This window comes from Drosophila guanche, unplaced genomic scaffold (genome assembly GCF_900245975.1).
Source record: "Drosophila guanche unplaced genomic scaffold, DGUA_6, whole genome shotgun sequence".
NCBI classification, from domain to species: domain Eukaryota; kingdom Metazoa; phylum Arthropoda; class Insecta; order Diptera; family Drosophilidae; genus Drosophila; species Drosophila guanche.
This window is the reverse complement of record NW_022995750.1, coordinates 5251165-5264309: the sequence shown is the minus strand read 5'-3', so window position 1 is coordinate 5264309 and position 13145 is coordinate 5251165. Positions and strand designations below refer to the sequence as shown.

The 13145-nt window shown below is 42.9% G+C and overlaps 1 protein-coding gene across 15 annotated transcripts in view; it reads left to right on the top strand.

The window, feature by feature from the left end:
- LOC117586461 (tight junction protein ZO-1) overlaps positions 1-13145 on the top strand; it is a 98027-nt gene that overhangs the window by 74420 nt on the left and 10462 nt on the right. For 12 of the 15 annotated variants that reach the window (XM_034276514.1, XM_034276513.1, XM_034276515.1 and 9 more), the window contains 3 exons: positions 7909-8078; positions 10173-11777; positions 11844-12438. In XM_034276514.1, the coding sequence (XP_034132405.1) occupies positions 7909-8078; positions 10173-11777; positions 11844-12438 (2370 nt within the window). Of the gene's footprint in view, positions 1-4885; positions 5105-7908; positions 8079-10172; positions 11778-11843; positions 12439-13145 lie in introns of those variants that run through there. The other 3 variants (XM_034276519.1, XM_034276518.1, XM_034276528.1) reach the window with 1 other exon arrangement.

Genomic DNA, 13145 nt, shown 5'->3' with positions numbered 1-13145 from the left:
GGCGGAGGAGGTCAGACTCAACCTCAGCCCTTTCCGCTTCCTGCCTGGCCATTACCTCCCTCTCGCCATTTCACTCGCTGTCGTCTGCTCCTCGCCCTGTCTATCCTACTGCTTCTCCACTCATCATCACAGCCCACTCTTTCGACTTGTTAATCGTCGCAGACAAGTCGTATGTCATCTACGTGAGCGGCAGGACAACGTAACCTCCAACCTCCAGTTGTCGTTGTTCATCCTGTGGATGTGGATGTCCTCCCACAATATCACATCCGTGCCAGCAGGACGATGGTGCAACAACAGAGACTAGCAGCTGAAGGGGCTCTTTGGGGAACATTGTCGCTTAACACCCAGGCAAGTGGACAGATGGGAGGATGGGACAGGTAGACATTCCAGCATGGGTTCCATCGCCATCTGACTTGCATACGAAAGTAGCTTTCGAAAGGGGTCACCATCTGCCGATATGCATTAGCACTAATACTTGACAATATGGTGATTCAGACAAAATATAATGGGAGGATTAGGTGTTAGCTCTTTAATAAATATACTTCAGAAGCGGATTCTTTGGGGAGTTTAAAAATGTACAACCATAGAGAAACACACCAGCATTCTCCTAGCCTGGGGGTATTCATGGACTGTACGTGTACCATCATCAGCTTTAAAATTACAACGACAAAAACCTACTCATAAAATCCCTCTATCCCCAAAACGTATTTACTTTGAGGTTCGTGTCTGGTAGGGAAGGGCAAAGGAGAAAGCACGAAAGAGGTGGGAAAAGAGGAGAAGGAAGTGGAAAGAGCATAGAGAATATAGTAAATACAAAAGGAAGTGTGGTGTGAGAAGAGTACGGAATATTTGGCAAATACCAAATGCAGCAACTTTTGCCAAGTTTTTTTTCATATCCTGCCACTGCAGAGACAGGAAGGGAGAGGGAAGAAAGGAAAGAGAGAGGGAAAGACGGGGGAACACTTAAATTAAAATTGTCATGGTTGATTGCATTTCCGTGCCTGTATTTGTATGCTGTATCAGTGTGTCCGTCTGTCGGTGTCGATGTTCGTATGTCTGGATGCACACAAGAGTCAATTGTTTATCAATTGAGGTACAGCAGAGAGAGAGCAAACGAGAGGAGGAAAGAGAAGCCTCTACGTATTGTAGAAACAACCACTACTCTTCTAGGGATAGCTCTGTGTGTTGTGGAATATGTTTTCTGTAGATTACCATCCACACACAAGACCAGGTCTTGGTCTTGTCGCAACATGTTTAAGCCAGAGGATTGGGTTGCGATGGGATGGGGGAATTGTGTGCTCTTTTTCTGTACCTGAAATGACCCTTGAGAACCTTTTTTTCTCTGCCTGAATTTGTGCCTTGAATTTCCCCTACCTGATCGATCCATCGAACGCTTGGGACTGTACAGAGCGAGACTAGAAAAGAAATAGATTAAAAAATCATTAAAATGCTGATAAATTGTGTGCCAGACGGAGAGCAACGGCACAGAACGAAAGAAAAGGTTAAATCCAAAATCCCAGTAGGTGTTGAACAAATTAAAGGCAATTATTTAGATCAGTGAGAGAGAATCTAACTTGAGGGCATGCCCCATGATTTGCGAGTGTCTGTGAAAATGGGAATACTATTGCTTGAACCCTGAACTCCAATAGAAACTCCTACAAGTCTGAAGCATCCCTGAAACAGCCCAACAATATTTGGCCATTGTTTTAGTGGCTATTGAATAACTATTGAATGTGAGCATGTCTTTGGTTTCTGTTTGTTTTTTGGCATGGAGTTCCCCCCACAGAAAAACAACAAGAAATTCTACTTTATTGAGATTCCAGACTAGAGTTTCCATTGTTTAAAGGCATTGGCATCATCAGGGCTCTCAGTTTCTGTTTTTGTGGGTATTGGCAATGGCGTCAGAATCGCTTACATATATTCTACTGCCATGTTGATGTTGAGAAGTGACGACAGTGACTGCAGATGGAGCTAGAAATGGGAATGGGAACTGCAGAACTGTAGAACTGGAGAGCTGCCTCGGTTGATTTGCTTTTAATTTTGCATAAATATTCGAGGGGTGTGGGAATGCTGCTGCCTGTCAGTTGCAGTCTCCAGTTGCTGACAGCCAGCGAGAGTCGTCTGCATAGTGGATTGCATACTATATACTACCATATTTTACATATATGAATAGCAATCTGCACACACACAGATACACTACAGAACTCTACCCCTGACACTCTTTTTTGTTTTTCTTTTGCTTCGTATTTTGTCTTTAAAAATTCATGAATGCAATACATTTTCTGCATAGTTTGCACTTTAATGCATATACAGACATATACAATTTAATTCACAGAATTTTCCTCTCTACAACGCTTAATGGAGTGATCTTTCTGTCGCCGGGGTCTCATGTTTGTCACTTTAAACGTTTAATAAGCGAACCTCTTGATTGAATTAATACGCTCTCCATTGTTGCCCCATTGCTCCAATGCACATGATCCCCCATAGATCGGAGACGACGACAAAGATAGGACACAGAGAGGCAGAGTTAATTGAATTGAAGTTGGAAGATGTCTGCTCCTCAAGCTGTGAACTTTTCAACTTGTTTTCTTTTGCCTTTGAAGTGTCTGGAAAAACTGCGGAATATATGCAGAAATCTGTGAATGTAATTGTATTTATGTAAATTAAGATTTATTGCATCGATTGTGGAAAGTGTTAGATGGATCGCTTGTTGACTTTTCTCCATAATCGAATTGAACTGAAGAGGATAGTAGAAGAGTTTTATTTGGATTCAGAATTAGGAAATTACGATTTTTTTTGTAACTAAGAGTTCTACAATTTTCAATGTATGATGAAATGTTGAAGTTCTTGACTTGCCCATATTTATTCTCTTATTTTTCCTTTCGATTTTCAATTTATGATGAAATTCCTGCCATTATTTGATCTTTTGCCAGCAGGGTAGCTCCTTCTTTTGATCCTCCTCAAAACATGTCAGAGACCATCAAACCGGATCATTTTTCTTGCATGCGAGTATATTCATTCTCGATTGCGCCGCTCCTCTGTTTCTACCACACCAATGCGATCCACAAGCACACACACAGAGGCATCAACACATTCCACGGACCCGCAGTTCACAAAACAAAAGACCCCATATCTTCGAATCTCTTTCATGCACAACTTTTATCAAATATTTTCTATTTGCCAGAGATTTCTTTCACATTTTTGTTTACATTTTCGTTTTCGCTGCCGCCTTTCCGGCCGCCTCATTGACAGTGTGCCTGTGTGTTTGTGTGCCTTGTGGATTGTGGAACTCAACCAGAACACACACAAGCATGCAACCACACTGTCTCTCTGAAAGTGTGTGTTTGGATCGCATTGAGTGTGGAACTGGCATCCACATGGTCGCATGGAGTGTAGGTAAAAACAGTTTCCAATCAAGTTTCAGCCGTGGCGGACACTGCGACGGCGCGACGTATCTGATAGATTCGTGTATTCACGGGGCCCCTCTGCATATCTCTCCCTCTCGCTGTCTTTGTGTTTGTTCATTTTAAGAATTTAAAATGTTTATAAGCTTCGAAGATCCGCAGCTGTTCCAAAGAAGCAAGTGACATTCCAAAACCAAAATATAAAGATACTTTGTATCTAAAAGACGCAGTTTAAACGAAACGATAATCTAGACTAGCAACAAGGGACTGGCAGTGGCTTTTCGGGAACCGGGAAGCAGAAACTGACTGCAGCGTGCAGTGAAAAATGCGCTCAGCGAAGCGCAGCTGTGAGGCGCGAAATGAAAAACATTTCACTTTCGGTGCATCCAACAGATACAACGCTACGATACGATACGCGAAACGAAGGCAAAGGCAAAGGCACAGGCAATTGTTGTGTTATTTTGTGGCGCTCCAAATTTGCATCGCAAACTCACAGGCAGATCCCAGTTCAGTTGCAGCTCCCTTCCCACCCAGCTGGTCATTGGCTTTTGCCACTTGGTGGCAGGCAGACACGTACAAAAAACCTTTTGTCGATGCAAATGTTTCTATAAAGAAATGCCTTTGTCTGGGGCCTGCCACTCTCAATGATCCGATGAGATAGATTTTGAATCTATCTATCTACGTATATATTTTTGTTTAATGCTAATTTGTGCCAACTCAACACCGTACACACATGAACACACATACAAATGTACACATATAAAACAGAGTGCAAAGTATCTGTACTACGCGATGACGCCTCGCTAAGATATTTTGTGTCGCCTGTCATTTGAATATGCAAATTATCTGAGAATAAATTCCAAAGTATAAGAATCCAAAAGGCAAAACGAAAACGAAACCAAAAACTTCAGTTGAAGTTGAGAATAAATATGAATGCAAATAAATATAGCATTTATGGGATTTCTGTGTACAGATATTGCAAATGCAAATGATATTCATAACTAAAAGACTAAATTTCAAAGAAGCTCAACATTAAGTGAAGTAAAATTGCAGTTTCAATGCAAGTCAATTCTAAAACGTAAATAAAAAAAAGAGCCCGTATCGCAAAGTAACTTCTAACAAAGTAAAATTCAAGAAAATATTTGTGTATATTTATAAATCACTATCTCAGTGTCAGTGCAATCAATCTACGGGATTTTCTATATTTAATTGTATAAAAACACTACATACATAGTATGTACATACATTGTATGCACATTGTTAAGTAAACACCACATTATTCATGTGCTCTCTCGTGTTAACAATTGAAAGTGACATCAGCCTTTCGCCAGCCGGTTGCCTCTCACAGAAACTTTATTATCGCTAGAAAACCAAAAACCTTTGAATATTTACTCATATTTCTCTTTTAATTTGCCCCCTCGTTTCTTGTGTATAATACCCTCGGCATATGTTTTATTTTGTGTGGCTTGTTGTGATTCCAGCTTCGCTGCAAAAAGTCAACAAATGAAACAAAAATAATATTACACTCTCTATAAATACGAATATGCCATGCGCGCAATGCAAATTAAGTGCTCAAATTAAGTTACTTTGATTCGTTCAAAGTTCCATTCGTTTATTGTGTGTGTGTGTGTGGAGAAACACTTTTCATTTTCATTAACAAAATGAAATTTCCGGATTACGTTCCAAACAACATGTTGGTGGTAAGCATACAAAAGCAACATCACAACAACTTATTTTTCCCTTTAATAAAACGCCATTAAATGCCAAGGGTGTGTGTATAAAATGGATAATAAATCTTAGGGCCTGTGACTTAAACTATGACGATGAGCCGAGCAGCACAACTATGTATACGAAGGTTGCTTTACACAAGTTTAGGTCTCGGGAATGCTGGAGTCAAGGTTATTATGGGCATGGGATTTTGTTTTATTATGAGATAATACACGGGAAACTTCTTACACATCACTTCCAAGAGATTCCTTCAAGCAGAGTTCGCTTTCTAGAGATTCTCTTAGGCCTTACGCTTAAGACACAGAGACAGAAGTTTCCCTTATTGTATATGTATCCCTTATATGTACGAACATATCTATAAGATACACAAACATGTTTAAAAGTATCTTTCCTCTACAGTTAAAAGTTCAAATAGAAAAGTATTTCGTTCTCTTTAAATGGGTTTATTTAAATCGAACTCTAAATATGTTCTAACAGGAAAATTCTTTAAAAAAAAAGGCTCATTGTTCTTTCTTAAATAATTTGTTCAAAGTTTTCCTTAGTTAACGCTATTCCCTAGTCTTGGTTATACAGGAAACTCTTCCTCTCTCTGTGCACATCGTATGACAAGATTAATTATGAATATGTCGACTCGTATGGGCACCCACCCTTCTCACAATACCCCTGGAACTCCGCAAAGAAAGTTTTTGCCTGTGTGTGCACCCCATTAAATTTCCAACTAATTTCACTTGCAATTAAGTTAATTATAATTTTACCGCCGCCGCCCCCACAACAAAATGCACCCAAAAACTCGGTCAAAAAAACGTTCATAAATCTTCTTTTTCATGATGCTTTTTGTATGTTTTATGTCTCTCAACGAAGCATAACCAAAAAAAAAATATAAAATACTCGTATTTTGGAAAATCTTCTCCCCGGAACAGCTGTGGAGTCAGGCAGCAGTCTGATGCAAATTCATGGATGCATGCAATCCATCCCAATGCTACACCTGCAACAGATGGGGAGCGAGACTCTGTCGAGACTGCAACTAAAATATAAACAGCCATATACATTTTTTAAATATTTATAAACCCCGTTCCAACTGGTGGAGCCCACGCGACCAACACAGCTTTTTGTTAGTTAATTTCGTTTATTGTTTATTATTTTTGTTAGTAGTTTTTTTGTTTGTGTAGAGCCGCGCGTCTTTCGTCTGGCGGCCCACACATGAAATGCTACGCTTCTCCACCAAAATGTTGAAATTGGATGCGTCTGTTATTATTATTATTTTTCAGGCGCCCACCTGGGACCCAGGCATTTTGCTTTATTTTTTTGTCGATTTTTTTAGGGGATTGGCTGCCTAAATGACAGATTCGAAATTGATTGCAAGGGGCAGGCATGGTAATGCCACGTATTCAAGTGAATCATGTTGAATGCATACCATGCAGCAGTGGCAGGAGGAGGATTATTTGGAAACAACTCTCAAATTGGGATTTGTATTTAATTGATTTACTTTTTCGTTTTATATTGGATTTGTGTAATGGTTGAAAGATCTCTCAATTGAGCTTAACAGGCGGGGGGTTGTAGATATTTCTGTACGGTTTCCGCCCTGCCTCATGACACCTGCTGTGAGGGTAAATGATGTTGAACCCCATATGATGTTGTAATTTCAGGTGGGGTGCGCCGATGTGGCATAGAATTGCTGGAATTGTTGAATGTGGAACGAGTAAATGAATTCCAATCAAACAAGTGTTGAATGTAAGACTGTACGTCATTTAATTACAACGTTAATCAACACTAAAAGGAGTATTATTGAAGGGATTCAACAGTTGAAAGTGGAAGATATCTTGGGTTTTTAAAGAAAAATATATTTAAATGAATTGGAAATACAAATGTTTGTCTGTGACCATGCAATCTATTGTGTGTTTTTGTTATAAAATTTAATTAAAATACTCAAAAGATTAGATAAGATATTATATGATCCCCCAAGCAACAACAGTTTTTACTCTTATGGGTTTGGATTTAATTGTCATTTAAAGATAAAGAATGAAAGAATCAATTAATATCAACCAAAGTTCTTGCCCGACTCAAGTTGTATGCTATTTATATAAATGATTCGTTTAATTTACATTTCCATTTATCATTTACGTTTATTCCACATGAATACTCCCTCATTCATTCAATCTGCATATCAGTTCTTTTATTTTCATTCGTTCACGAAAAACTCACACAATCAGTAAACACTTTCGTGTTTGGGCTATAGCTTTTCATTCATAGAATTTTCAAATAAAAATCAACACCATAAACAAATCATTCGAATCTTTATTTACGAGCAGTTTAACCTTTTGTCCAATGCAGAGGAACACACAAAATGTGAAAATATACAAAACAATTTCAACAAGAGCCTCAGCAAATGCATAAACAGAAAACAAACAGCGCTGCTACATCCACTTTTATCTACTTTTATTTATATATTTTATGGGTATTATCTACCCCTTTTACGCCCATGCCCATTCCCTCTGCTGCTACTGGTGGATGGAACCTGTGGGGCATAAAATTGTTGTTCTGTTCGAGTGAGTGGATGAGGGCGGGGAATGGTTATAGGGCCCTTTGGGATGGGCAACAGGTCGTTGAAAAACGGAAGTCACATGTGCATTTCCGCTTGGATATGCATCCATCATTCCTTAACAAATTCCAATTAAAATATATTGAAATAAATTGGAAAACCAATTCAGTTGAAGATTTCTTTTGCATTTTGTTGTACTCTTTATATTAATATTTTCCATTATTTGTTGTTTTCCAGGGCGATCGCACCACATGGGAATATCACACTGTTTCGGTGACCCGAGTCCCTGGCTATGGCTTTGGCATTGCCGTTTCCGGTGGACGTGATAATCCCCATTTTGCGAACGGAGATCCCTCGATAGCTGTGAGCGATGTGCTCAAAGGTGGCCCTGCCGAGGATCGTTTGCAGTAAGTACTCCTCCCATGGATAGTGGCCATGTACATCCGATATTTATCCAGTGACTAGACACAACTGACCCCCTCTTTGAGTCTCTTTTTGAATGCATTTTAAAGAAGGCAGAAAGACAGCAGGAAACTAATTGTTGCTCTGACATGAGTCTTGAATGTGCCCCGCATGTTCTGCAGGTTTATCAACAAATAAACTGCAGACTAAGCATTTCCTATGGCCACAAGTGACCCCACCCCCCACCTCTTGCTGCTTAATGAGCATTTCAAAATTCTGGACACGCTCTCTTGACTCAATTGACAAACCATCACATCTCTGACATCGTTAATCTTCAGCTTAGAACCGAACCTCTTGCCACTCCTTCAACTCACGTAGCCAGAGGGCCCCACCAAAAAAAATATAATATATAATTAAACCAACGCCTCGGCAGCTCGACTGCTCGACAGATGCTCTGTGCTTAAGGTCTCTGTTTGTCCCCAAACTCTCAGGTCTCTCGGTCTCGTCTGTAGCTGTTTTTCTTGTTGATAATAAAAATTCCGAAGCGTTTTTCAATAGTCGAGACAACATGCCGCAGACCTGATCCGAACACCGCCCTGGCCCTTCTACTTCGCTTCGTGATTAAAAACTTGTCATAATCTTTTTTCCAAAGAAACTATTTACACCGACAGACAGGCAGGCAAACAGACAAACAGACAGACAGTTGAAGAACAATTTCTGGCTTACCTGCAGCAAACATTTTCAAAAGGAAAAACCCGCGGGCTGCTGGCCTGGAAAAATATTTGTTAAATTAGGCCCAGACCAGATCAGACCTTGCCGGAAAGCATGTGATGGTGGTGGGGTTCATTACGCCCCATGTTTCACTGTTAGCTGTGTTTTCCCAAACCCCACGACGAAGACTAAAACTCAGAGCAAGACCATTCCAAGCCACATTTGCCGCATTTTTGCACAGCTTAATTGTTAAGCCGCTCAGTGGAGAGCCACAGCCAGAGCCAGAGCCAGGCCAGACTCAATGGTTCCAAACCGAAAGTAAAACGCGGCACATATTTCCTCCACTCCACTTCACTGGTTTTAGAGCCTCTCTTCTTTCTGCACTTGTGGACAACTTAATTATGGTTATGTTTCGCCTCGAGACATGCAATTTAATGATGGAAATTATTAACCACTTTGTCTGGCAATAGCAAACACCGAGATAGAACACTTTTCTCCATCTCCATGTGGTATCTGGTATCTGTATCTATAACATTTTTGTCATTAATTCGTCATGTGCTATTTGTGCTATTACTTTTTCTTGTGCGCCGTTCCAAGAACGGTATGTAATTGTTCAGGGTATCTTCCATAGAAAACCACTCGGAAGCCGCTTAGCAAGTCAGACATTTGATTCCCTCTCTCTGTGTTACTTCTACTTCCACTTCTGGTCTGGCTAGTCATAGACGATTGTCTGTTCCTGTTTATTGGCGTATGACTTCAATCCATGTCTAACCTGAATTTCACTTTGAGTTTTCTCGAGACACGTCTCGAGACAGAGTTTAAGATTCAAGTCAGATCTTTACCTGTTGCTTTGAGTAGATTGGTTTGCCGATTCAATGATCCACAACATTCTCGGGCATAAGCTGTGGCTACTGTACTGCAGATGCACTGAGAAAAATCATTTCCAAGATAACTTAAATTATAATTCTAAGTTTTAGGGTTTTCCTTTTAATGAAAGAATCCATGACCTTTAAGCTCGATCCCTAACATGTTCTCAGGTATACAGAATATTCTATTTTCGCTCAGTGTACATTTGTTGTTGTTTATTATTGCTGCATGTCTAATGACAGTGTAAAATGGAAAATGGACAAGGTCGTTGCTGCTTAATGACCTGCATATGGTCTCTATGGTATGTGGCTTGTGGTATGATGTTGGACCGTGTTGGTGGCCAGAAACCTGTATCTCACTCTCCCTGTTCTCTCCGTTGTGTTGGTCACGATTTGGCCATTAGAGCAAGGTTTACGAGCAGCATAAGATCTCTGTACCCAGCAACTACTATGCCCAGTGCTGTGACTATGCAATCCATATACCAGATACTAACGAATCTTCTGTACCCTCCCCCTTTTCAGAGTCAACGATCGCATCATTTCGGTGAATGGCGTCTCCCTGGAGAATGTGGAGTATGCCACAGCGGTGCAAGTGCTTCGGGACAGTGGCAACACAGTGACACTGGTGGTGAAGAGACGCGTGCCATTGAACACAGTTAACACGGGACTGCCCGGAGGCGTGCAGCACCAGCACCAGCATTCGCACAGCCTCAGCTCCGTGGGACAGCTGGTGGCCAATGGCAATGGCGTAGGAGTCCTGCCCGGCGGTGGTCAGCCCAGCGGCGCTGTCATGTCCAGCCTGAGTCAGCCCAACTCCCTGAACTCCTCGCTCGTGCAGAATGCCAGCGGGGGGCAGCCGATCAAGGTCACCCTCACAAAGGGCAACAAGAAGGAAGACTACGGAGTGGTGCTGGGCTGTCGGTTGTTCGTCAAGGAGATCTCCTCGAAGGCTCGGGAGCAGCTGAACGCCAATGGCTATAGTTTGCAGGAGGGCGACATCATAACGCGCATCCACAACACGAATTGCGGGGACACGATGAGCCTCAAGGAGGCCAAAAAGATCATCGATGGCTGCAAGGAGCGCCTCAATCTCGTGGTGCTGCGCGACATCACCAACCAGGCGGCCGTTAGCCAAATGAATCTGAACAACTCGGGCCACCACCAGCAGACCAACAGCAACATCTATGCGAGCCACCAGGCTCAGGTCTCTGGCTGCAGCAACAATCTGGAGGATGCCTATCTGCCGGGCGGGGCCAGCTACTCGTCCCAGAATCTCTATGTGCAGCCCCCGACACGCACCTCGAACGGCCCCAGCCTCAATGGCAACGGCGTCCTCAACGAGGAGAAGAGCAATCTCACGCCGCGTGGCCGCTCCCGAGGACCCCTAATGGATGGAGTGTCCCTGCAGCAGCTGGACCGACCCGTTAGCCCTACCAATGGGGGCAGGGGCCGGAGTGGCGTGGAAGAACCGCCACGTCCGCCGCCACCACGAGGCACCAGTGGTGGTGCAGCCCAGGAGGACTTTTACAGCTCGAGGCGACAGCTCTACGAGGAGCGACAGAGCGCCGAGCCACGTTTCATCTCATTCCAGAAGGAGGGCAGTGTGGGTATACGCCTCACCGGCGGCAATGAGGCAGGGATCTTTGTGACAGCTGTCCAGCCGGGATCACCCGCATCCCTGCAGGGTCTGATGCCCGGCGACAAGATCCTCAAGGTGAACGACATGGACATGAATGGTGTGACCCGCGAAGAGGCTGTGCTCTTTCTGCTCAGTCTGCAGGATCGCATCGATCTGATTGTGCAGTACTGCAAGGAGGAGTACGACGAGGTGGTCACAAATCAGCGCGGCGACTCGTTCCACATTAAGACCCACTTCCACTGCGATAATCCTTCCAAAGGCGAGATGGCTTTCAAAGCGGGCGACGTATTCCGAGTGATTGACACGCTCCACAATGGAGTGGTTGGCTCCTGGCAGGTTCTGAAGATAGGCAGAGGTCACCAGGAGATGCAGCGCGGTGTGATACCCAACAAATCGAGGGCCGAAGAGCTGGCCACGGCACAGTTTAATGCCACCAAAAAGGAGATGAATGCGAACGAATCACGTGGCAATTTCTTCCGACGACGACGGTAAAATTTGCTTTAATTTCCTTCACCCATAGAATCTTCTTTAATTTGTTGTTTTCTGTCGCATAGATCCACTCATCGCCGCTCGAAGAGTCTTTCCCGCGAGAACTGGGACGATGTGGTCTTCTCCGACAGTATTTCCAAGTTCCCCGCCTACGAACGTGTGGTGCTCCGTCATCCTGGATTTGTGCGCCCCGTCGTACTCTTTGGCCCCGTTTCCGATCTGGCCAGGGAGCGTCTGGCCAAGGATTTCCCCGACAAGTTCTCCACACCGCTGCAGGACGACGACAAGTCCGCCACCAGCGGCAAGTGTCGCATTGTGCGGCTCTCGAATATACGCGATGTGATGGATCGCGGCAAGCATGCCCTGCTGGACATCACACCGAATGCCGTCGATCGTCTCAATTATGCACAATTCTATCCCGTGGTCATATTCCTGAAGACCGACAGCAAGCATGTCATCAAGCAGCTGCGCCACGGCCTGCCCAAGGCCGCCCACAAGAGCTCCAAGAAGCTGCTGGAGCAGTGCCAGAAGCTGGAGCGCGTCTGGTCGCACATCTTCAGCACACAGATTGTGCTGAACGATGAGGAGTCGTGGTATCGCAAGCTACGCGACTCGATCGATCTGCAGCAAAGCGGTGCCGTCTGGATGTCCGAGTCTAAGGTGAGTCTTCACAGCCTAACAGCATATTACACTCATAAGTTTAGTTCTAGTTGTAGTTTCACTCTAGTTGTTGTCCTCGTGTTGTCTAGTGCTGTAGTTAGTGTTTAAGTCTGACCTGTCGATGTCGTGACTCGATTTAATAACTTCATTAGCATTTACTTTAATAATGTCTTAACTGTCCAACAACAAAACTAGTGATGGGATGTGAGAGTTTTGAGGATAGTTGGTATAAAAGATAAGATTAAATATTCGTTAAACGGACGATCGGGTGCTCATTAGAAACTGAAATGTTCTGTAGCTGTCGTAGCGACGAAACTATCTGGTTCTGCACTGGTGGACAATCACAACAATACGAGAAACATCCCTTCGGAGAGACTCGAGTCGAGTAACAGTGTGACTAGTCAGGCATACGACATGTATTTTGTTGTCCGATTTTTTTAAATAATTTTTTAAATAATTTTTTTGTGTGTTTAAACAAATCAAGCTTGAGAATATTTCGAAGGTTGCTATAAATGTTTTAGTATTTATTCAGAAATAGCTTAACATTAAGATTGCATTTACAAGACATTTTAGGCAAGTGTTTTAAACCTACACTACCTAAAGCTAAATATTCTTGACAGATCTAAAATATTACCCAAACCTTTCCATTGAAGTACTCCAACCTAAAAGAATGTTATCTTTTAAGTAGAAATCAAGCAAAGCACGAA